Source organism: Sturnus vulgaris, chromosome 11 (assembly GCF_052056855.1).
Source record: "Sturnus vulgaris isolate bStuVul1 chromosome 11, bStuVul1.hap1, whole genome shotgun sequence".
Classification (NCBI taxonomy): domain Eukaryota; kingdom Metazoa; phylum Chordata; class Aves; order Passeriformes; family Sturnidae; genus Sturnus; species Sturnus vulgaris.
The window spans coordinates 8556064-8581933 of NC_142253.1; the positions used below are offsets into that span (position 1 = coordinate 8556064).

At 35.3% G+C, this 25870-nt stretch overlaps 1 protein-coding gene across 1 annotated transcript in view; it reads left to right on the plus strand.

Moving 5' to 3' along the window:
* Positions 1-2593: 2593 nt before the first annotated feature.
* CFAP20DC (CFAP20 domain containing) overlaps positions 2594-25870 on the plus strand; it is a 48181-nt gene continuing 24904 nt past the window's right edge. The window contains exons 1-8 of the mRNA XM_088171764.1: positions 2594-2626; positions 4471-4627; positions 8192-8350; positions 11010-11146; positions 12306-12480; positions 13009-13155; positions 18258-18589; positions 20337-20750. Of these exons, the coding sequence (XP_088027890.1) occupies positions 2609-2626; positions 4471-4627; positions 8192-8350; positions 11010-11146; positions 12306-12480; positions 13009-13155; positions 18258-18589; positions 20337-20750 (1539 nt within the window). The 5' untranslated portion in view covers positions 2594-2608. The remainder of the gene's footprint in view (positions 2627-4470; positions 4628-8191; positions 8351-11009; positions 11147-12305; positions 12481-13008; positions 13156-18257; positions 18590-20336; positions 20751-25870) is intronic.

Here is a 25870-nt window from a genome sequence, read left to right on the forward strand (position 1 = left end):
CCAGGAAATCCAGAGAGCTTCAAGCAACCATTGCTCCAATACCTTGGACTTCTTTGATGCACCGATTTTTTAGCACTTCTGAACACCCAAGATTTAGAGTGAAGAGTTTCTGGAAACTAAATTCATAGGTTTTTCACCAAAGGCCATATGGGACGTAAAGTGGTGGGTGGAACTATGCCTGAATCTGGGACAAAGGCTTAGCTATGTGGCCCATTTGGTGATCTTAAGGGAATTATTTCACATCTTGCTTAAACTTCTTCAGAAGTAAGATCAAGCCCAGGTACCTGCACTGTAAGATCCTTGGAGGTTCTTTGATGAAATCACTTTTCAAGGACTTGGTATAATTTGTCCATTCATAAAAATGTGTGCAGCTGATTCTGGAATCTCTCATGTCAAACAATAGCAATAGTGAGGATGTAATTTTTTTTCTTGTCACAATAGTGGAATTTCTGCTTTTCAGGTATATGTGGTTTACAAGGAACTGCCAGTCTTTCAAATTGAAACAGACAGTAGAGTTTTCCAATTTGTTTTCATTTACCCACCCATGTTATAGGATTAATAGATTAAAGGTCAGGTTGTCTGCAAGAGAGAGGAAAGAATGAGCAAGTTCTGGAAAGCTGATGAACAATTTGCTTTGGATGATGGTCTTAATTACTATGGGGGAACGAGAAAGTACTTATGTATTTTTATTGCCTGTACTGGTAGAACCTTTTGATATTTACATACTTGCAGTATATTTTGTACTGTCCTTGCTTAGTCTCAAATCGGCAAATATAACTAAAGTATGTAGTTTGCCCTGCAGTTAATGTCCTCCTAAGTTGACCTAAGGAAACCTATGAATGTTTTAGGGTGTTATTCTGCAAATTTTGGGTGGTGACATTTCATTATTTAAGGTACAGGTAGTCTTTAGCTAATGAAAAGTGTTTTCAGTAATAAATTAGAAAAAAAAAAGTCTACAGGGCAGTCTCACTATTTTAAAGTAAAACCCAGCATTTGAATGATTATGAGTAATGACTTTCAGCAACACTAAGTAGTGACAAAAAGTTGTTTATTATAATTATTTGTCATCTTCTCAGAGGGGCTGCTAATTACAGAGAAACACCCATCTGTTGGAAATAGGCTTGTTCAACAATAATAGGTAAATTAATCATTGTTTCCCCGCACATTAAGCATATTCTCCCAGACTGCAGCCTTTGAAGTAATATCTGTGCTTTGGAGTGTTAAGGGAGAACTGTTGGGTAATGTCAAGGTTGTGCTGCTGTTGTGGTTTAACTCCAGGAAGCAGCTGAGCCACAGCAGCTCCTCTGTCTCCTGGGAAGAGAATACACAAGGGTAAAAGTGCAAAAACTTGTGCATTGACATAAAGACAGTTTAATAGGAGAGAAAAAGCTGCACATTGAACCAAAATTTAAACAAGGCATTAGCTCCTTCCCATGGGCCTGCAGATGTTCAGCCATCTCCAGGAGCTCAGGGCTTCATGCTGTGTCATGGCTACATGGGAAAACAAACACAGCTCTGAACTTTCCCCATTCCTTCTCCTTCCCCACAGTTCTTACTGCTGAGCATGGCACCGTGTTATGGAACACCCCTTGGGTCAGTAGCATCAGCTGTCCTGACTGTGTCCCCTCTCAGCTCCTCACACATCCCCAGCCTCCTGAGTGGTGAGACGAGGGGAGGAGCAGAAACTTGACTCTGAAAGCAATGCCCAGCAGCAATGAAAACATCCCTGAGTTACCAACGCTGCTTCCAGTACAAACCCAAAGCATTTCACTCTCCAAGCTACTCTGAAGAAACTTAACTGTGTTCCAGCTGAAACCAGTATAGCTGCTAACAAGACTTGAAGGAAACAGAACATAAAAATTACCCCCTTTATCAGTTGAAAGGAAGCATAATTTTTTGTGACCATGACTGTGGTTTGAATTTATTACAAATGTTGAAATTCAGTGTCCTTGGTATCATTGTGAGATGACCTGAATGGTGAGCAATAAACTTCTACATTATAATTCATCTTTGAAGATATGTTCTCATGAAGTAAAACAGACAGACAATGTATTGTGTTTACCTTTAAGCTGAAAATAATCTATATGCAATGACAGAGGCATTTTTAGGAAAATAAAGCAAATAATGTTTTTCTAGTTAGCAGGCTCCAAGATAACACAAGCTTAAAGGGGCCAAAGCACTTTTGATTATTAAAGGCTACTGGGTTCTCAGTTCATACAAATCGAATTCTTTCATACTCTGAAGGGCTGTGGAAATCTAGCAAAGAGTGTAGACTGTTGAAATGAAATTAGCATGTAAAGTGACTTTATATATGCAGGGATATAGCCACAAAGTTTGAACTGGATAAAAAAATCTCATTACTCATTTTGTAAAAGAATTTTTAAATTCCATATTTGCTATCACTGACATAAAGATTCTGCACATGAACAGGTTTTTTATGATTTCCCAAAGATACTGGATTATTGAATTAACAAAGATCTGTTCCATTCTCTCCTGACTTTTCTTTTATAGGATAACTGATTTTGAGAATATTAAAAGAAGATTGTATTTGTCAACAGTCCACAAGGAGTTGTCTGTAACCCCTCTGCATGCAAAAATTCCTCTGTTTATGATCAAGCGCAAAATAGTAGGTACCTTGGGAATATTGCCTGGACTGAGGTTGAGCATGTTTTCTAATCAGAAATGTTTTGTGTATATTATGAACTTTTTGAAATGATTGCTTGGTTTAGAACTCAGCTGCTACTGATTGAAGATACTTGTGTATATCCCCTTTACTGGATGGAAGCAGAACCACTCAGTGCTGCACCTCTTCTGTCCTTCTTATATTAGGAATTCATTGTCATTTTACAAAATTACTGCTGTTTGTGATGTTTCTTCACCTCTGCTGTTGATCCAGCCTCTATAAAATTTTCTGTGTCCCTGATACTTCATGACAGTGCTCCTGCTCACATCCTTTCTCCTGTAGTGACCTTTGATGGCATTCACTGGAGCTGCAAGTAGACTGTAGCTGATTTCTTTTTTCACATTCTTCAGGTTCTTCCAAATTCTGGCATATATAGAACAATCTGTGTGTCAAACTGATGAAAACAAAACAATAACCATTATCTTCTCATCGTTCCCCTCTCCCATGCCCAGCCTCAACCTATGATAAAAGCTGACAGGATACAAAGCCTGATGGTTACTCCAAAACCATGTAAGGACTGGAGTCTCAAATACTGGTCTAGAAAATAAACTTGATATGAGAATAGTTAGATTTCAAATACTTTACAATGTTTATTTTCATGAAGAGAATTAGATAACAGTATACAAAGCAGTTTCAAATTTAAGGCTAGACATGAGAGAGAATATCTTACAAAAAAACTCTGAATGTATCACTTTTTTTGAGATAGGTTAAGTGAAAGCAACTGTGGTAACTTAAAATTGAGGAGTTTTCTGCTTTGTGGGAAGAAGTTGATTTTTTTTAGTGACTATGTGTCAGCTCATACCCCTGAAGTTGCTGTTAATTCAAAATCCAATGAAATGAAATTATTTTTCTTCACTGTAATTTCAGTTAGTTGGTGTCAGACTAATATAGGTATTTCAGGATTGAAATGTGCATAAATGTACACCAAATTAGATTCAAGCAGAAGATGAACTTCAGTTATGTATTTTAATTTAGATAATAAAGCATGAATCAGATTTGCCTAGATGCTCTGATCATTTATAATGACAAAGTATTTTAATAACCTTAATGCTTGACCAACCTTAAAGAGTAGATCTGTATTCCTTAGTGTATCTGAATGCATATCTGTCTCCTTTAAATGGTTATCTGCCCTTTATCATTGCTTTTGCTTAAAGGAGGGAGAATGCTGCTTTCAGTGATAAGATAGATCTTTTACATGGCTCTGATAGTTCAACTTACTGTATACACAAACTGATTATTATTATCAGCATGAGGGGTTGTGAATCAGGACATATAATAAGTTGTTTGTTCCATCAGCAGAATATAGTTTGCATTTTCACATGCTAGCTTTCTGTATTGTATTTCTACAAATTATTCTATTTTTCAACCTCATCACTAGCAGTATCAGTTATAACTAAATACTGAATTTTTCAGTCCATTGCTTGGTGTGTTCAAAACAAGTATTACTTTCCTTCCAAAATTTCAGATTTAAGACCTGAACAGCAATGTATGCACCTAAATTTCTTCTCAAAAAATATTTGCTATTTGGCAATTAGAAGCTAATATTTCTGCCTTGACTTTATAAGGAAATTTGGCATATACATTATGTTTTTAGTTTTCTTTTCCCTTAAAATTTCAACCATTGATCAGCTAAATTTTACACGAGTAATCATATATATTACAGTTTTGCAAATTGAATGAAAATTGCTGCATTTCTCCTCAAGGCCATCTTATTTATTTATATATATAGAAGGTGTGTTAGCCTGAGCTCATGGGTTTTACTAAGGAGTATTGTTTCTCTTTTCTAGTGGTGCAATATGTGTATTGACTTGGTAACGTTTACTTATGAAATATTCAGAGGAGCTTTCTTCCGGTCTTTGGATGGAATTATTATTTCAGCTAACTGTAAGCTAAGAAAGATCTTCACTTTAAAATTCAAGCCGCAAGATACAGCTGAGGAGGATGGTGTGTTTTAATTACTATCTAGTCTTAATCATAACTGTTCTTGTTATAAAATGAAAAGCTTCTTATTCATCAAATTGGCAATTTGAAGGATTGTGTGATTTCATAAAAATTAAAGTGGTAGTACAGCATATTAAGTCTGCTAGTGTTGGACTCAAGGTAACTGATTAAATATGTGTGTACTCCTGTGTTTAAACACTGAATTCCTTAGAAGTATTTTATTGAAATTCTACAGAATTTATCAAGTAGATAAATTTAGATTAAGATTTATCGAGTAGAGAGCTTGTTTTAATGACAGTATCTAATGCTGATAGAAATCAGGTTTTGGCCAAGAACTGAGTATCTGACAGGAAAGAGAAGTACTGAAAACAGCAATTTTCTTAATTTTGGACAGCAGCTGATGAAAGATTTCTTTTTGAAATAATGCAGACAAAATTGTAATAAGACATTATATGAAACAGAGCTATGGAACTATAAAAAGTACCTCAGATCATATCCAGTTATCCTAATATGGCCTTGTTTGTTGGGAAAGTAGTATTGGTGGTGAACTGAAAAAATGACAGTTTTTTTTATAATAGATCAGGATATTGGTCAAGTTTACCAATCTCCAGATTCACATCATAATTCTGACTCATCATTTTCCAAGGAGAGAACTTCATTCCTCACTGGTATTTGCAGTAATAGAGGAGAAATTTAAAAAGCACAGCTGGCACTTACTTATTTTAAATACACCCCTAGGAATAGCTGAGCTTCTATTTCATTCAAATGTTCATTTTGTGGGTTTTAAGGAACATACCTGAAAAAACGTTTCCAGTTTCAGAAGGAGGGGTAGTTATCAGTATTGTAAGTGTAGCAAAATGTATCTTCTGTTTGGAAACACTATACCAATACATGAGAGTAGGCAAACATTGTGATTACTCCTCTAATTTTTTGTTGGTAAGACTGGAAAAAATATTAATTAGAAAATGTCTACCGAGAGAATATGATAAATTCTCAGCAGGGAACTGCAGTTCAAGCTCTCACTGGCATTCATTTAATTTAATTCCATTGGTGCATTGTATTTTCCCTTCCATTCTAAACAGTTTCTGAATTGTGCTTAAATATTCTAAATGAGTTGCAAAATTCTAAAATGCAGTTAACATAATGAGTCAACAGCTTTAATAAACTGTAAAATATTACACTTTTAATTACTTCATTATCAATTCTATGATTATTACACAGCTGGTGGGCATTAATACTTTCTGTATGCTTTTGAATTTCCTTATCTAGGCAGTTCATAGAATCAGAATCATGGAATTGTTTAGGTCGGAAAAGAACTTTATGGTCTTGTGTGTCCAACTGTTAAGCCAGCACTGCCAAGGCCACCACTAAACCACGTCCCTAAGAACCCCACCCACATGGGTTTAAATACCACCAGGAATGGTGACTCCACCACCACCCTGGGCAGCCTCTTCCAGGGCTTGACAACCCTTTTGATGAAGAAACTGTTCCTAGTATCCAATCTAAACATCCTCTGGCACAACTTGGGGTTATTTCCTCTTGTGTTGCTGCTTGTTACCTGGGAGAAGACACCAACACCTACCTCTCTACAAGGTCTCCTTTCAGCCTGCTTTTCTCCAGGCTGAACAACCCCTATTCCCTCAGCTACTCCTCTAAACTTGTTCTCTAGACAATTTAAATTCTTAAATTTTCATTACAGATGAAGGTATATCTGAATTAAAATGATTCTATACTTCATGCCCAATCAAAGAAAAATAATAGTAAGATTTTTATGTTATTATTAATTAAGTTTTATAAAGCTTTTTCCCTCTCAGAATGACTGGATCAGTTAGTTGAGCTCCACTGAATGCAGTGACCTTGCAACTTGTAATGAAAGTTGTCATGCTTTAACCCCAGCCAGCAACTAAGCACCATACAACCACTCTCCCCAGTGGGATGAGGGAAAGAATCAGAAGGGTAAAAGTAGGAAAATGTATGGGTTAAGATAATAACACCTTAATAATACTAAACTGCAACGACAAGGGGAAAAAAAAAAAAAAAAAAGATAAAAAAACCCAAGAAGAACAATTGTTTTTTATTTGCATAACTTGTTTAGGACCAGCAGCTCCTGCCAGTCAGCTTTCCCTCTAGCTGATATGTTGAGCACACTGCCATGTGGTCTGGAATATCCCTTGGGTCAGCTGGGATCAACTGCCCTGGTTGTGTCCCCTCCCACCTTCTTGTGCCCCCCTGCCATCTGCTCACTGACAGGGCAGTTTGGGTTTGCTGAACAACTACTGACACATCAATGTATTGTCAGCACTGGTCACGTGCCAAATCCAAAACACAGCCCTCTACCAACTATTGACAAGAAAATTAAATCTGTCTCAGCAGAAACCAGGACAAGGGTCGAGTTCTTTGCTTCAAACTCCTTGGTATGGGGGAAGTACTGATTTCAAGGTGCAATGAGTGTGTTACTCTTTTCGAGTAACAAGGATACAGTATGTTTTGAAATTTTTAAATGATAGTAAATGCAAAGGAGGAACCACACATACAAAGAAATTATTTCTGTATGAGATCACTGAGATAGAAAAGGAAATACTTCATCTTTTATGCTTCATGACACTGAAAAGCATATAAGCTTAAAGTATACCTAGTTTCTTGTTTCCATAGTAATGCAGAACTTATGTACGGGTTTTTATCACTAAGCATTGCCCAACAGGGATAAATAATGTACTGGTTTGGCAAAAAAAAAATTGGTTGAAAAAACATGTCCTGCACTGAAATGCAACATGGGACATTTGAATTTTTTTATTCAAATATCAATATTTGATCCCTTATTCATGTTTGGGTTTCAGGTTGTGTTTTCTTCTTTTTCTTGGAAACTAGGCAAATTCATTAGCTTATTATATTCAAGTCTTCTAAAATTTGGAATGAATTTGCATTGTAACATCAGGAATGGCTCTGACAGGGATTCCTTTCTTTGTAGAGAGCAGCTTTCATAAACTCAGTCTATATTGGTTATCAAAGGGAAAGCAGAGATAATCAGCTCACATTCTGCTAGTGTCTGGTGTCACAAGAATACATAGGTTGACAGCTTCTTAGTTTATAATGAAAGCATAATGGTGTCCCAAGTTTGAAATTAAAGCTTGTTAAATTCTTTATTTGCATATATGGGACTTGTTTCCTACTTCAGTCCCACAGATGTGAATATCATACTCAGCTGTTTATTTTATTTGAAAATCACTGTATCAGTGTTACAATTAAAGCTGAGTTGTAATAAAAGTGAACAAAATGTATTTTGTGATTCTTTTGTTTGCCCTCTTGGCAAATCAAAGAAGTTGGTTTTCTATGGCTATTCCAGCCATTAGTGTATATTTCTTTAATTGTATTCAAAATTTTTGGCCTAAGAGTATACACAATATAATTTTAAAATTTACAATAAAAAATTACAAATTGCAGCAAATTTTTCAAATTGCCATAATCTATTCTGTTTTATAGCTATATGAACTAAAGTATATGTAATCTACCAAATAATATAAGTGAAACTGAATTCCATGAAGTGAAGCCCATGTTTTTTGATTCTAGGTATGTGCTTTGTTACACCTGGGCCATATGAGGCCTCAGATGATATTCCTCCAACCTGCCAGATCAATTCTGATGTCCCACAAGTTACACAAGTGCTGAATCTAAATGAAATTCACAAGCCAAAAATAAAATGTAGGGAAAATGCAGTGCAAGAAACAGGTATTCTATTGTATTAAAATGCTGTGAATACAATCCATACAGTATGTGTACAAACAATTGACTTCTTTGTAAATGTCCATATTAAGAGTTCTAATGTCTTAAAATGAAACAGGACAGTTCCTGCACATGTATAGTAGATTTTTATTTTTATATATAGATTTTTGTTCTTCTGGGTTGAGAACTTTCTCAGCCTTGAGGATTCTCATCCTTAGTATTTGAATTCAGTGAATAATCATTTCCACCATTTCTGTTAAAATGCTCTGAAGAAACGTGCAAAGTATTGACCAAAGAAATAAGGTTACAGAGAATGATAACCACTGGTTAAGTTTAAGACTATACATCTCATGAAGCTCTAAAGAAAAATAAACTCTGAGAACAACTTCGATAATATCAAAAGTTTTAAAAACTACTTTTTAAACTTCTGTTCTTCTGCTTTTACCAGAATATGAAAAAAACAACTCATAAAGATTTCATCATCTGCACTAAGCTGCCTTTGCTGGTGCTTTTTCCAGTTGGTAGCTTTTGCTCTCTCAATATACCTTCTTAGCAAAGGCAATCCTTGTCCTACAGCAGCTGACATGAATAGTAGGGGTTCTGAATTTCTGCTTAGAGTAAGACCCTTCATATATTCACCTTTTTAAATTACATTCCGTTTTTATTTTTTTACAAGCAAATACAATTTTTATATTAAAGGGAAAATAATGCTTTTAGAGTATTGACCTGCAATGCTACTGCCCTACTGCCCTACAAGTAGTCAAGCCAGGGTTCTGTTGTAAAGCTGGATTATAAATTTTTCTTTGGAATAGCAGAGGAAGGTCTATAATCAAATTTCTTAGTGACTATATTAAAAAAAAAAAAAAACAATAAAACAACAAAACCTTCTTGGTTGGATTGTCAAAATGTGAGGGACTGTAAAATTTAAATGAGTACAATAGTGTGAATCATGCATCTAAGTGGAAAAAATTAATGTTCATTTAAAACAAGATTGAGATTTTACCATCTGGACTACAAAGATACATAGCCGTTAGGAATATATGGTAAAATAATTAATGATAGCATCCCTCACCTGCATGAAATTGAAATGTCTTCAGTTTAAAGTTTAATCTTTTTTTTAATCTCACTTTATGAACATAGCATGTGTCCTTCCAGACATGTTTTTCAAATTTCAGAAGTTTGCCTACTTGAAGTTGGAAGCTCTGGTATGTTTAGATACATTTTAATTGGAAAATGTTATTTTAATCCACCAAACTTTTTGTTTATTTGATAATGAAAAGCCCTAATTATTTTAAGTATCATCCACTTTTAATTACACATATTATTTCATTATGTCATCAACACACTGCTATGTGTAGATGTAGGTAATTAATTGCAGTCAATTAATGTGGTCATTAAGAGAGATTTTAATGCAAATCAGCTTTTCTAATTGGAGCTAACAACATCCCAAGGTAGCCAGCAAAAAAGAAATTGATGTTAAACCAAGACAGGTCATCTGATCTTATGAAATGGCAGCTGTTAACAGCAACCAAATGTCACATCAGGAAAAAAGGACTCAGGTAATGGCAGCAAGTGGCTTCTTCTGGGCACAGTAGTACAGTAAACAATGGTATTGGTGGCTAATGTATGATCTGTTTTTCATTTCCTTGATGACACTGTAAATAAAGGTGATCTTGAAATAAGGTTATGAAAAATGCTCAGGGGAATAGGCAAAATATTTTGTTTCTACTTTATTGCTTTACAAAGGTGTCAAATCTCTAAAGTGAGATAGCAATTTAATACAAGTTGTAGCAAGAAAATATCTTTGGACACTGTAGATATTAAATATAAATTAATGTGAAGATACCATTTTTATCAGCTCTGGAAAGGAGAATTCACTGACAATCTTAGAGAATCATAAAAGAGGAAAATAGATAGTACATGCAGCTCTACAACCTCGATGATAAAATTAATGTGTAACCATTTTACTATCTTTCCTTTTTAAAATTTTTTGAGAACATTCACCTGCATTCCATGTTTATTTTTTGTCTTGAAGACTGATTGGCAATTTCCAAGCTTTAAAAGACTTTAAAAAATAAATCTACAGGTCAAGCAGTAAAAAAATAAATAGTGAAAAGGGTAGAATATTTTAGTAGCAGTAGAGTGTATTTGCAATATTAGGGCTCAACCCTGGTTATGCAGTAGATTCAGTAATTTCAAAAAGCATGGTACATGTAAATAGTTCTCTGAGCTGTGACTGATACCTTGACAGTCTTGTCTCCATTTTTTTGTGTTATTATTTATTTATTCTGTTATTTATTAATTACAGTTCTTTTTTTCTTCCTGTCAAAAGTTAGGTTTTCATTGAACTTCTAAAGAACTCCTGCAAACCATTTTTTTTGTTTATAAATAACCCACTTTTAAATAAATCTTTAAAGCAAGAAGATTAGAAATATGTCTCTATAATAGACCAAAAGTTTCTTGCTGATATGTTGACACACTTTTATAAAATGTGCATTTGCTATTCCTATATTTCTAGGGAGTGCACTCTAAAGGAACACAACTTTTATATATGTTTAGGTTTTGTAATTCTTTTATTTTAGTTGATTCAAAATTAAAAAATACTAATTTTTATTGTTTGTAAGTACTGTAATTTTTTTTTTAACTCTTAATTTTCTTAACTTAGGTATCTTGGGTAATAGAGGCCAAGGCAACATATGCAATGGTAAAACTCAGGATGTTTCACATATTGCATTTGGGTCAAAGATCTTTGGGCCACCTCCATCTTCAAATAGAAGAACCAATGCAAAGGTACCTGGAAAGGTAAGAAGGGCTAAATGCCAACAGCAACATTGGCACTTTTGCAAAGGAAGATAATGATAAACAGAGGAGTTAAACTAAAGCTTAATTTCAGAGGCTGCCTCCAGAGAATGTGATAGGTTGTGGGCCTGCAGTGCCAGAGATCCTGTAACATCCAGAGGAGGGCAAGGAAAATGCATGAATGACTCCAGCACAGGGCATGGGTTTATTGAGCCCACTGGAGAGAAGGCTAAGAGGAAATCTGATTGCCATTTTCAGCGAATGTAGGGCTGTAGAGAAGCCAGGCCTCTTCTAAGAGGTGCCCTGAAAGGCCAAGGGCAGCAGGCTCTAATTGCAGGGAGGCTCTGAATAAGTACAACAAAGAAGTGGATCAGTACTGCAACAGAGTCACAAGAGATTGCAGAATTTCAAAACTTCTGAAGACATCAACACTTGAATGAAACAGGCTGATCTAATTTCAGCATCAGATGTAAAGATGCCTCTTTCTATTGAAATTACTCTGTGATTTCATATCATTCTTACTTTTCTGAATTTTTAGTTCTAGACTGCTAAAATTTCTGTGTATGTGTATGTAAATATTCTTCCTTATGATGAGAGATATAATGCAGGGCAGAAATTACATTTCAGGATGCTCTGATAGTCAGCCTTACAGTAGCTCATGTGATGCTGTCAATTACAATGCCAGGGGAAACACCTGATCCCAGTCTGCCAGCAACAAATATGCAGGTTTTTGGAATCTCGTCAGGACTACAGTTTTCAGTTTAACACCAAGAATAAAGGATCCAGCCAACTCTTGTGTAGGAAGTCACTTGAAAGTCAAGATGTAAAATAAGAAAGAAGAAGAAAAGACTCCTGAGGTCTAGAATAACTACCAGTTTTAGTCTTTTTATTCTGATAGTGAATTTTAATGTTTTTCCCTTTTCTTTGCATTGTTCCATTCACTCAGTAAAAAAAAAACCTCTGCCTGCTACTTGACTGTAAAGATTGAAGATACCACACTAAATAAAACCTACTATGAAGTTTTCTGAAAAGATAGTATTTTAAAAAATATTTGGAAATACATATTTTAAAAATAAGTGTAATTCATAATGTGTGTTTTACCTTTTAATATTTTGAAAGCTGTTGTATTTTTGTCTTTCATCAAGAAATAATGTCTTTCAAGGTAACAAAGATCTTGGGTAACAAAACATCATGCCAACTTCAAAATCCGGGAATGCCAACTGAATCCATACCAGAAACTGAGAGATTGGAACTATCAGTCTGTCCATGCAATGATACTTTGAATCAAGGATGCAAAGCAAATGCTCTCCAGACAACTGCAAATGAATATCAAAATGGTAAGAGCATAAAGCAAAGACTATGTAGACTTTTCAAACTGCCAAATATTTGCGTGATTGTGCCTTGAATCAAGGACTTAATTCTTTGTTTTTTCCAATCCTTTATCTACTTAATTAATTACTAAAGACATGTTCATTAAATCATGACTTATTCTCCTGTATGAGGGTGAATAAATGCTCATTCTCTCTGCAGCTATTTGTATTGTCAGTGATTGAGCCAGGGATCATCACCTGCTGGCAGTAGGCACAATTCATACACATGCTCGTCTTTTCTCATGCTGTGAAAATAACTGAGCTGCTGCAGTTGTTTTTGATTGTTTTGCAGACTTTTGCAAACCTGGTTTTTATAATTACTATGGCTTTCCCTTCTTTCATACCTAGTGTTAAATTTTTCCTTCCTTGTGACTGCCTTGTTCCTGCTGCCCTGCAAGATTCCCATGCTGTTTAGATGTTTGCATCCCAGTACAATGCCCCATATGCACACAATATGAGTCTTCACAGGCATTTAATTTCTGCATTGCATTTCAGACCCTGAAATTCAGACTCAGAAAACATCTGTGAGTGGAGGAGCAGATTTTCAGCTCACCTCACCACAAGTACCATCATCAGACAAGAACAGTCCTAGAAGATTATCTCTAAAAAATGCAGCCAAACCCGCATGGGAGATAACCAGTGGTATGGTACTCATTTTATGTTATTTTACATTTCAGGTCTGAAGGACTATCTGTTGTGAATTTCAAAGGACCCAAAAGCAGTTAATATAAAAAAATAAATGCCTGTGTTGTGGGGGATTATGGAAATAAAGCATCCTGCAACAGAATTGCTTTTGAGCATTGATAAAGATTTGAAGGATTAAGCAGAGTACCAGAGCAGTGAATGAATATCAAAAGAAAAATTCCATGCTCTCATGATTAAAGGAAAAGAACTAAAAATAATTTATTCTTTAAATCCCTAATAAGTTTAACACTGAAGACTTCAAATATGAAATGTACAAGAAATTTTACTTGTCCTAGATAAGAGTTTAGAATATTAACTACAGTATCTATGTAATATTGGGCGGTGAAGGGGGAAAGGAGAAGGGAAGGGTTGTTTTGTTTATAGAGTACAGTGGTGATTTATTTATTTTCTTAGTCACACAAAGACACCGCAGCTTATGTTTTGGGTTTTTTCCCTTTCTCACCTGTCTGCCAAAAAGTGTGGATTTTTTTGTCATATAGTGTCAGTCAACTTCCTTTGCATGAGTCTGGGAATTGCATTATTGTGGCAAAAGTATCCCTTGTCTCTGTGAAAAAGTAGTGTTACTTTTTATTAGGAGGCATAGCCACCAGTTTGAAAAGTGATTGGACTACTCAAATGTGCTCAAAATTGACCAACGAGATTTTCCTTCATATTGTGAGTGATTTCCATTGTGTTTATTCTTTGGGGATATTTAGAAGTGATTGTATACTATGGCAGTTTCAGTAATCCATAATTGCTATTATGTATTCCATAATTTGACTGAAAGGGTTGCAAGATGTTCAGGCAAATATAGAATTCTTCTGGAGAATTTCTTAATTCCTTCCTATTTACCTGAATTTTGAGAACTCTGGGGCAAGAATCAGTGTCTTAATTTGTTTTTCATTTAGAACACCAGGACCTCTATCTAGTGTCAGAATTTTAGAAAAATTAATCAACACTTGTTATTTTGTATAAAATGTAAGTGATATGAAAAGACAGCCTTAGGGCAGTAGACTGCCCTGTCTAAATGCCCTCTCATAAATTCAGAGGCAGAGAACTGAGGAAGAAAGCTATGTGTAAACTCTGCTCTTTTGCTGTTTGTGTTTGCAAGAATCAAAGCTGTTTCTTTATAATCTTAATTTTGTGTATAGGCAGAGAAATGCATTACGTGAGTTTGTAAGGTACAGTTCTACAAAATTTTTTCCCCATATTTTCATTGCTTGTCACTGTTGTCACTCTCAGTATGCAGATTTCAGTTTCTCCTTAATATATGATGCTATCTAATTTTATGTAGATAAAATAATGATTTCTTTATCTAGTAGTACTGGATTTCTTTTTTCTGAAGGACTTCCTATAAGCAACTTCTTCATCAGGAAAGTCCTCTTCTAAGCTTTGTTCTGGACTTCTTCCAAAGTGGGATAAACTTGACCTGAGAGAAGAAACAAAATGAGTAAACATTGTTTATGCCAATCTTATTTACTCAGTGCTGAAACCTTCATTATAATGTTAGGCTGCGATTAGAAGCTTTAGCATAAGTCTGACTGTCTAAAAGAGCTAATGAGATGTTAAGGTGATCATTCTTGCATTTATGTTGTTTTCTGCAATGTTGTGATTACCTAGTAGTTTGCATATTTTACTCAGAATGTACTACAAATTATTCATTACAATTGACATGGAAATTATGAGTTAAAAAGAAATTCTGGTATAGATTTTGTTAGAGAGGTAATGGTATTTCATTTGGTCCATATCTTTCACTTGTGGACTATTGAAAAAGTGCTACACTGACTACAGGTTACAGATGTTGCTGAACTCTGTAACCAGCATAAAATGTCATCTTCAAATCATACAGACTTTTCTGCCTGCCCCCTGGATATTTCATTAAGAGTAAGTACTGTGCTATGCAAATGAATGTTTGGGTTTGACTTAATGAAAGTATATTTCTTCAACAACTCTGGAAATTAATGTAGTTCTTTACCAGATGGCTTAGACTAAAAAGGCAGAATATTCAGGCTAATATTATATAGATAGTAATGATTTTTAAATAATTCTTTCTATTTCTGAACTCCTTTTGGTCTGGGCAAAACATTATAATGGTGACTAAAGTGTAAGAAATTTTTGGATGTCTGAGGCAGAGGCAGGAGTAGAAGTCAGGAGTTTAAGGCTCTAATTGCCTCATGTTCTCTAAATACTTGACAAAAACTGTTACTCTAAGGTTTCTTTTCCATGTTTTGATACTTCATTCAAAATTGACTGTAAATCTTAAAAAGCACATTGTTTCCTTCAGTATTCATTACACAATTTTATCTGTAACGTCCTCTGCAAATTAAACAGCAACAACTGCATTGGAAGTTATTCTAGAAGGAGACTAGAACAGGTGAGATTGCCGTGTGGAAAGTGGGTTGTTGCTAAGTCAGTAGACAAAACAATTCAGCCACTCCTCTTCTCTTTCCCAGTTCTATGTGAATAAGAATTAGTGAATCCTCCTGAAGTAGGTTGTACACTAAGTGTATAACCATACCCTGGAGGGCTCTTTACAGTGGCCTGAGCTGTTAGTGCATATTTGTAAACCACGAAGGCAGCATGAGAAATGTCAAATCTAATTTTATGATGGGGAAAAGACCTTCTGAATACTGAAGAAGGTTATGTTATGTATTTTGGTGTTAGTCAAAACACTGACAGGGAAACCTAATAAAATGTGTCTAGATTAATCCGAAAGGGTGGGTGCCAGACTGGAAAGAAGACTGCAAAATGGTGAGATAAGAAAAAATACAAAAACTTTCTTAGCTAGGTAACTTTTGAAGGTTTTTGTTTGTTTGTTTTGAAAAACACAAGTAAAAATTTTAATATCTTTGCCTTAGGAAAAAGAGTAAACATCATTTTAGACTTAACAACCGAAATAGGTGGGGGAAAGATCCTTTACATCCAGAAGAGTTGTCCAGTTGAAGTTTGGGGATAAATCATATTTTTGTGGCATTTCTGGAGGACTTTCTGGAGTTGTGAACAAGGCAGCATCTCTAGGGCCGAAGACTTTCAAAACAACCTCAGTCTTGGTGGGCGAGATTCCTACAGGATAAATAATTGAGTAATTGAAAATACTGACTTAGTGTGAAAGAGTTTTAAATCATGTTAGGTCACAGAATCAGTTGGGGAAAAAACAGTTCCTGAGTCTTTGTTCTTGTGTATCCAAATACTGTGTTCGGCCTCACTTGAAAAGCTCATGAAAAGATCCCTCTTCTCATTTCATTTTTATAGGGGAAATGGTTGCTTAATAAAGGTAGCTTATATAGATAGTAAAGTATAGCAAAAGCATAAAATCTGCGAAATGTTCATGACTGTGTTTTCTCTTATGATTTCAGTTGCTTTATTCATTTACCCTTCAGATGTAATTCCAATTGCCTATGAAAAATATGTTATCAGAGGAGTGTGACACAATCCTGAATGATAGGAGACTGGAGAATTCTGCTCCAAAATCCTCCTTTGAAGAACCTGTGGCTACAGATCAGAACTAAAAGTCATTTGGTTTATTTAATGGTGTTTCCTAAAACCTTTGAGTAGCTTCACTCATTTCTTTATGCTCTTGGAAAAACTAGTCCAAAATATTTATAAAATAAATGGAACCACTTGCATGTTCAGCTTTCAAGGCTTATAATAATTAAAAGCACAATCTACTACATTGTTTTAAACCAGAATGATTTTCTTATATAACAAGAGTTTACTTGAAAAGCCTTGGGGGTTCTTACTAAAGATGTTTTTCATTAAGAGATTGAAAAATGGTCTTTTCTGGAACAAGAAGACACAAGCCACAGTCATACAAGACAGGTCAAGTCCCGACTTTTCACTGGTTCCTGGATATTAACTGGAGTTTGGTAGTTATTAGCTGTCTTCAGTATGCTGGAAAAAATCACAGCAACCCAGTAAGAAGACAGCTAATTCTCCTGGCATCTCATTCTTCTTTCTTTTGCCTTCATTTATGGTGATTCAGACTTTCTCCCCCACCTCCCCACCACCCCAAGCTGCTGAATGTGCCTGAAGTGGTAATTCTAACAAAACTAAAAGTAAAATATCACAGTAAAGCACAAAATACCACACTAAACTTACTGTCTTCTGTGGTGGCAAGCATTTTATTATTGCAATGCTACTTTATTATTACATTTTTAGTATTTTTTCATTGACTTTTTTTAATATGGTTGATGGTAACTTTGTTTTATGGAGCTGGAAAGTTTCAATATCTAGTGAATAATCCACACCACACTACCTTTAATGAAGATAAGGGAGTATTGCATACTTGAGCAATTCTCCTTTTCTTAGATGCTATTTGAGATTGGTTGTAATCAATCAAATTGACATTTTTTTCTATACCATCATTCCAAACAATAAAATATAAGTTAACAATAAGAATATAAAAATGGTCTTTTCATGTGTATCTGGTGCACTCAATCTTTAAATCCATTTCTGTAGTTTATTGTTTGTTTTAAAATTGTCAGATTAGTTGTGACTATATTCAGGGAAACCTGGTAAAACAGATATCTTTATACATTTTTCATGTCACCCTTTTCTATCAGAACAGTGGTTTGAAACTGAGATTTAAACCATAAGTTCTGAATGTAAAAGTGTGGAATTTCAGCAATAAAGAAGGAGCAGATTGTAATATTATGAACTTTCCACCAATGTGTGATTATTTTTTAAATGTCAGATGCAAAAAATGCCTATAGAAAAAGATCAATGGCCATATTTAATAAAATCATTCTTTCCTAGAATAAAATTCAGCTGTCCGTTTCAAATTTTGATGGCTAAACAGTTTGAGGTTTGCGAACTTTCATATCCTGAACCAAAGCCTGTATACTTTTTGAGCTCTGTTTAGAATTTTTTTATTATCTTGCTGCACTTTGAAAGCACCTGATCTTTTTTTCATTGCATCCTCATCACTCTTATTCTTCTTTGATAGGCAAAATATTTCTGTATTAGAAAAACTATACTTTGCTGTACAACTTTCTGAGAAAACGAGAATGATCAGAGTATCTCACAATTTACATATTTGGCATTGAAATTGTATATTTCAGATGAATGGGTGCTTCCAGAGAGGTTCACTGAGAATATTCAGTTGGATAGGAAGGAGCACTCTGGAGCTACTGGAAGTTCAGCCTGCTGTAATTTACCCTCAACCCAGAATGCCTCTGTTGAACATCACAGCCAGAAAACAGCTGATGATCACAGGAATAAGAAAGAGGTTTTCACATTTTCATCAAAACCTCGATCAGCTCCTTATGGAAAGTCTCCAAATCTATCACCAGAAAGTTGTGTTTTCCCATTGGAATTGGAGCTAGACAGTAACGGAGAACATGAGAAAACCACAACTGAAGATAGCTTTGAAGGAACTGAAAGCAGTGAGGAGGTAGGCCACTTTGCACATGTAACTCTTGATAAAGCAGTCCTCATCCTAAAACTCCTAGGATGAGATTCTGTCTTCAGGCCAGACAGAGAGGATAAATCATCTTTTCCCCATATACCAATGGGTGGATTTGTCTCTGTCAGGTTGCTGTGTCTAACCAGATACAGGACTCAATGCAGGTGTACCCTGTGTAACAAGTTGACAAAAGATACCTAACTCTGTCAGCCCCTGTGCTAACAGAGAGATGCCAGAACTGTGCATCATTAGTACAAAAAAGATTCTAGGAAAGCCTGCATCATAGATTTGAGTGAGATCCAAGTCCTTTATGGTTGCACAAGACTTCAATAAATAAGACTTCATTGTGTCTTTTAAAATTGCAAATGGAGCCTGGTTTTGCTCATTTACATTGTTGAAAGTGAATTACAAAATTCCAGCTTTTGAATGTCACTTGATTATTGGTATTTCTGCTACATATCCTGTCTGAGCATCACCAACTTTAATTCTTTTGCAATGCAAAAATCTTCCAGCAATGAAATTAATGAAAGAAAACAAACAATTTTTTAGTATATCTATCTAGTATCATCTGATACTATTATAGAAACTTGCTGAATTGTCAATGTATGCAATAATTTCATTATGTCATCACAGTAACTGCTAAAGTTCCTACCTTTATGAACATTCTGGTATATTTCACATTTAACTATAAAATGTGTTTCTTAGCATTTGAATCTGTAGTTCACAGCAGAGAAATAAAATCTAACTGAGTGCATAATAGCAAGATGGACTGAATTTAACTGTTTTACAAAATACCTGAGGGACTAAAACTATAAATTTCCAAAATGTGTACCATTAATAAAACTGAGGATTATCTTCTTGAATGTACATTTCATGCTGTGTAATCCTGGACTCACTGAAGTCAGTAACAATCTTGGATCACTTTCATGTGCAGCAGGATTGCACCTCAGCTGTGAGAGGCACACTGCAGGTGATACTGCCTTAAATCCTATGTGGGAACATATGGCAGAGGAGCAGCGTCATGGGATGAGGATGAGTCTGCTCTCATCCTTTCTTTCTTGAGAATAAGAACACTGAGACAAACACTAAATGCACTCCTGCATTATTTCTCTTTCCATCTATTCAGTCCTGCTGATTGTTTTTGAGATGGGTATGAGTGAACATCATACCCTTGATTCATGGGACATATTTGCAGAGACATTGTTAGAAGCATGGATATAAGGTTAATAAACTAACCTTTAAAATTCTTAAAGTGTATTCAAATGGTAATGAATGTGATATCCAGTACCATATTATTACTAGAGCAGAGCAAAGTGATCTCAGTAGGAGTTATTTCTTTTGTGTTTAAGTTGAAGATGCAGTGTGAAAATATGGAATATTAATAATTCAATGGAAAGACATCATTGTCATGGACTCATTGCTTAGTTTTGGTGTAAAGTTGTAATGAAGTCTGTTGAAATTATGATTGTCAGGTAAGACACAGGTTTTGGAGGTTACCAGCATTCAAAATCTGCCCTGAGATTTTGAAAAGAGTTATCAGCTTCAGATGTAAGAATATGTTTATGGTGTAGTCAGTGTATTTGCCAGGAAAAGCAGCTGTTTTTCAGAATCCTTGTAAATTTAGAAACAGGAAGCAGAGATTAAAGAGAGATTTTGAAGTGTTAAGGTTATGTAAAACTGAATTGTGTAATGATGAGAGGGAATCAACCACTCTTGCTTTGTTTCCTAAATTCAGGATGACAACAGTGAATTCAGCCAGAGTATTGAGAACATTGAGAGCAGCCACAGTAGACAAGGAACATCTGATTCAGCAGTTTTTAAAGAGATCCCATTAAATAGGATGTCACAGAGAAATGAATACTGGAAGAATAAGGAACACAGCAAATATAACTTCGAAGAGGCCATCTTATCAACACCGCAGAGTTCCACCATGAGAAAAACAGAATCTATTAGCTTTCAGAGAAGTTTAAAGCCTATCCTTTCTCTTTCTCCAATTCAAAGTAAATCCAAATCCTTTAGAGTAATTAGAAATGTATATGAAGAAACTGAAAGATATGAAGGAGTTTCAGATCAATTAGAAAGATCTGTCAGTAAAACATCTCTCAAGAAAGTCTCAAAAGGAAGTTCATGTCTGACAGCACAGACTTGTGTAAGTGATTTTTACTTTGAAATTAAATTAGTGGACTTTATGGAGAAGCTTATTAGATATACCCGTTTGCATAAAGTGATTAATAGTACATCTTTCATTTAGATGTATTCTGGCTTCATCACAACAGCATTTACTGTGCTCAGTCTGTTGAAAGTTGATTTTTTAGGGGTTTGTGGCACAAAAAATAATACTCCAAATATAACAGAAATCACAAAGGTTAGATAAAAAGATGTGTCATTGAGCAACTCACATTTTGGAAATATATGAGTTAGAAAATAGTTTGGGGCTGAAAGGTTACAGGGGAAAATTGGCAGATTTTAAATTGCTGTATTAACAAATGACCACAGAAGGAGTGTTAATTTGGGTACTTCATGGTCTCTGTGTCAGCCCTGAGCAATGACAAATTATGTGACTGAGAGCCAGGCAGCTTCTGTCCAACAGTCAGCCAGAGATGGCTGCAGAGAATAACAGGGCAAGGACAGGGAAAGCACCTGGGGGTACCTGAGCAGCAGGGCCCTGCAGGCTTCCTTCTAGCAGTTCTTAGCTTAGCCATTTCTTCAGGAAAGGTGGTGTCTGTGGTGAATAACTGGTGGTCCAATTTTTTTCCACAGATTTTTGTGTTTGCTTTTTGCATCTATATGGCCTTTGACTTGTGACGGTGAATTTCAGACTTTAACTGCTATTTGTGGGAAAAATATGTATCTTCATTTTTTTTAATGCATTGACTCATTCCTGGTGCTTTCTGATTCTTCTGTTTGTTATAAAAAACAACGACTTTTTTCTTTTATTAATATTATTACCTGTGCCACTTCCTGCTTCATGGCTCTGTATTGTGTTCCCTTGCAGGTGTCTCTTTTACAGGTCTAGGAGTTTCATAGTACTTAGTCCTAGGATTGCTGTTTTGTGAATTTTTTTGGATTATTTTACCCAGAGATGTTGAATTTAACTACTGCACGATCATTATTGTAGCATGGGTTTTGTTTTCTAATATCTTGGCTATATCTTGAATTTCTTATAATATTGTTGGTCCCCAGGTATATCACACCTCTGGGGACAAAAAGAATAGACTCTTCTCTTTTTGAGGGACTCTATGAAGTAGTTAAGCGTTGTTTGGAATTTTTTTTCTACTTTAATGTCTTAGAATATTATCTGTATTTCATTTACATGAAGAAAATGCTCATCTATAATTTTTGTGTCCCTGTAGTTTGTCTCATCTGCTGTAGGAAAGGGAGTGTGCTACGATTCTGTTGGGGAAATTTTCATGTAGCGTTTCTGTGACCTGTTGATGCAGTTAATTTTAGTGACCTGATTTGACAGCCTCTGTGAAAGGGAAGCAGGAGTGATGATTTCCATGGGACATGGCTGCTGCTGCTGCTGGGGCAGGGCCATCCCACTGAAAGGTTCCACCTGCCTGCCTGGAACTGTGGCATGGAAATCCAGGCACAGAGCTGGGAGGAGCAATCTGAATAGGGCACCAGATTAAAGAATAGTGTCCAAGAAAGTGTGTTCAGCTTTTCTGTGTGTCCTTGACGGGGAAATGCTCATCCTGCCCTGCCATGGATGTGCTTTTTGTGAAATGAGTCTCTTTTAGTACTGGTGCAGGGGCTGGGGTTTATGGGTCTCCCAGTGCTGGGAGGTTCTCACACACTGGGGGTTCTGGAAATCTCTTCCTGTATCCTCCAAGTAGTTCATTGAATTGGTGAAGGCCCTGCACTTTTCCTGATAAAACAGAACATCCTTTTCCATTAAGGTTGTGGAGACTGGTTTCCTTTGGGAAGGAAATAGCCTGGGAGGAAGCAAGGGAAATGAAACTCAGTAGTGCAAGTGAAAATCAGAAACAGTGCTGAGACTTTATTATCATGAGAAGTATCAGTGGTTGGTGATTTTAAAGATTATGAAATCAAAAAAATTAAAAAGCAAAAAAAATCCTATTAATAGCAGCATATGTTCTATGTATTTATGATCTGGAAAAGACATTAGAATTGCCACTAGTGATGTAGAAAATGTGGAAGAAAGCAATGCATGAGTTCATTTCTATTTGGAAACCAGAGAATTTTTCTGTAATTCTCAGTGATAGGAAAAGCCCCAGTTGATATCAATAATCTGATTATCTTCTTGGAGATGGTAATATGTAGTGAATGTGTATGATAAAATTTGTTTATGTTTTGCATTCCCTTATCCTCCCATTGTATTTTATAGAAATTTAGTTTTTTTCTTTTTTCCAGTAGCTACTTACATCTTTGAGATTAAATGTATTCCTTGTTTCCTGATACTTTCAAGTTTTAGAAAATTGTTCCACTTACAATTCAAGTATGTTTATTACTTTCCTGAAAGATATTATCAGTGTTTAATGCAGTCATCAACTTTGTCCTGTAGAACACAGCTAAATGTAGACCCTCTAGGTGGATTGCAATAGTTGATTACTAATTTCGACAATGAGGTTATTACCATACTGCACTTGTAGCTCTAAATTTATTGCAAATGTGATTTGTTGCTTGTATTTTTTTCAAGAACAAATCCTATTATTAATGTATAGAAACTCATTAGCTACAAACTTTGTTTTATTGCTACAAAACGTAGGATTAAAATATCTAGCAGATCTAGATCTTGTGCTTGATTTTACCAAGTCTTAAAATTTTATGGAAGCCCTTCCTTGGAGTTCTTTGACATTTCTTTTGGTACTTATACAGAGAACTAGTAAAGGAAAAAAAGTGCTTAACCAAGTCTTCTGCAGTTGATTTGCCTGCTGCTTAATACGCTTTAAGGACCTGGTTTCTTGCAATGTTTTATTCATGTTTTAATAGAGTTCTCTATTATTAAGTTCAAATATTTTTAATTAAGAAAGAAGTATAGCCCTCTGGGTAATATTGCAAGCATGTAGATAGCTGGTAATTAAAGTTTTCCACATATATAACTACATTCAAACAATGCTGAATAAATCATTTGAACCTAGAAGAATGCAAATGTCATTATATACGGGGAAAAAAATCCTTAAACAACAGGTTTTATCAATCTAGCAAAAGTTTTAAGTGCTTAATAAAAAATACTTTATTGTAAGGGAAGGATATGCAAATAGACAAGATAAGCTTTTAATTACTAAATGAAATATTAATTTTAGACAAATTTACAAGTATTGCAAAATTACTTCTTACATCAAAAGATTTTCCTAAATTACAAAGTTAACTTAATTTCAAATTCAGTTTTCAAATTCTCTCTTTGAAAACCAACAAAGACAATGCAAAATTTTTGAAGAGGCTTTTTGGTAGTAGTCATCTGAAGTTGAAACATAAATATTCCAAATTATTTCTCCTTCATTAGTTTATTGTAGAGGATGTTTAACACAGAAAATGGTCGTACCATCTCCTCCTTCCTGAGTGTGGTATTTTCAGTGAGACCATTACAGGAAAAGAAAACAGAATGACAATTTGAAATAAGCTGGGGAGGGGGTGGGGGAACAGCAGATGTTTAGAATTATGCTGTAATGATTCCAAAAATCTATGCATCTTTCTTCATAGATGTAAAGGAAAAAACAAGCAAGTTTGGGCAATTTTTTGTGCTTTTATTAAAAAGATAATCAGAAAAAAAAGTTCTTTCAATAGTTAGTGTTTTTATTCTGCAGAGCACCAGTTCATTCTGTCAGTTTAATGACTGCATACCAATTATATGAAGGAAGAAAGATAAGCCAAAGCTTCTCTTAAAATAATCAAATAACTGCAGAAGGTTTATATATAGGAAAATTAACAGGAAATCAGAATGTTCAGTAAGATCAATAAAAGTTACAGCAGCTGCAGATCTGGTAGAATACTGATACATCAGAGGAAAGCAGGCTCCCCAGGCAAAACAAAGAGACCTTTGGGTGAGGTGAACAGATGACTAACAGTCACTGAGCTAGTAACAGGCATTCAGAAAGGGTCTAGAGAAAACATCTCATATTATTTTAGGGTTAAAAATGCTAGTAATAATCATAATATTCAGGAATTAAGCTTGGACCTCATTAGCTGGGGTAAAAGAAGAATGGTAGCTGTGCAAACTGCTTCTGTCATCTTGTGCTTTGTATCTTCTGTCTTCTTTTTGCACCTGGTATCTTATATACATAGGAAGAATGCAAAGGAATTATAATTTCATTATGAATTCTGGTGATAAGGTGATTTCTGTACCCCTCAAAGACATGCTAAAACATTACACACTGCATATTATAGCAGAAGTTGTCAGTGTTCTTATCACTTGTACTGCTGACTTGGGTGTGTCCTTGAGGTCTTCAGTTACCCGATGCCTTCTCACAGCAAAAGAGACTGAGGGATCCTCCTTCTGCCAGGAATATGATACATTCCTGGTCTAAAAGTTCCATTTCCTTCACCAGAATCAAAGCTCTGTCCCTCTTTGGGATACTCTTATATAGTGTCTCACAGCCCACTGGCCAATATTCCAGTGAACTAAATCCATTCAAGTCCTGGTCACTGCCTGCATTCACTTTTCAAGGAAAAGTGCTTTGTACTTATGTTTAGAACCGAAACTAAATGTCTCAACTATTAGACTTTTCCTTTGTGAAAGATCCCTATGTAGACCCTTTAAAAAAGGGAAAGCTTTTCTTAAATAAGGAATTCTTTAAACAAAGATAGTGCCAACAGCAGATTAGGTGACTTTAAACTATCTTACCTTAAGGTTTTGAGCGAGGCTTAAGTACCAGCTGCAAAATGGTTAGTATGTGTTTGCAGTTTTTGGCCTGTGGATCAAGTTTGGTATAACAATTAGGGTTACATTAACAATTTCACCAGTGGATTTGAAGAAAAGTGAAAAGATGTTGAAGTTTACTTGAAAATTCATGCACTAGCAAACTGCCAGAATAACCTTTGAAATTTAGTGTTGACATGTCTTTCCAAAGAAATTTTATGCTGTGCTTGACCAATAACTAAATGTTATGTTGATGGTGTTGATGATACTGTGATAACTGTGGGATTGGCTTTAATTCGAGGTTTGTATTTAATAGCTGATGGATTTTTGAACTTAAAGCCTGCTTTCATCTTCTGTTTTTAATTGCAGTGGAACATCAACTTCACCAAACACCCTGGATCAAAACTGCAGTTCTTTACAGTGCTTGTGATGTTCTTCCTCCCTGTAAT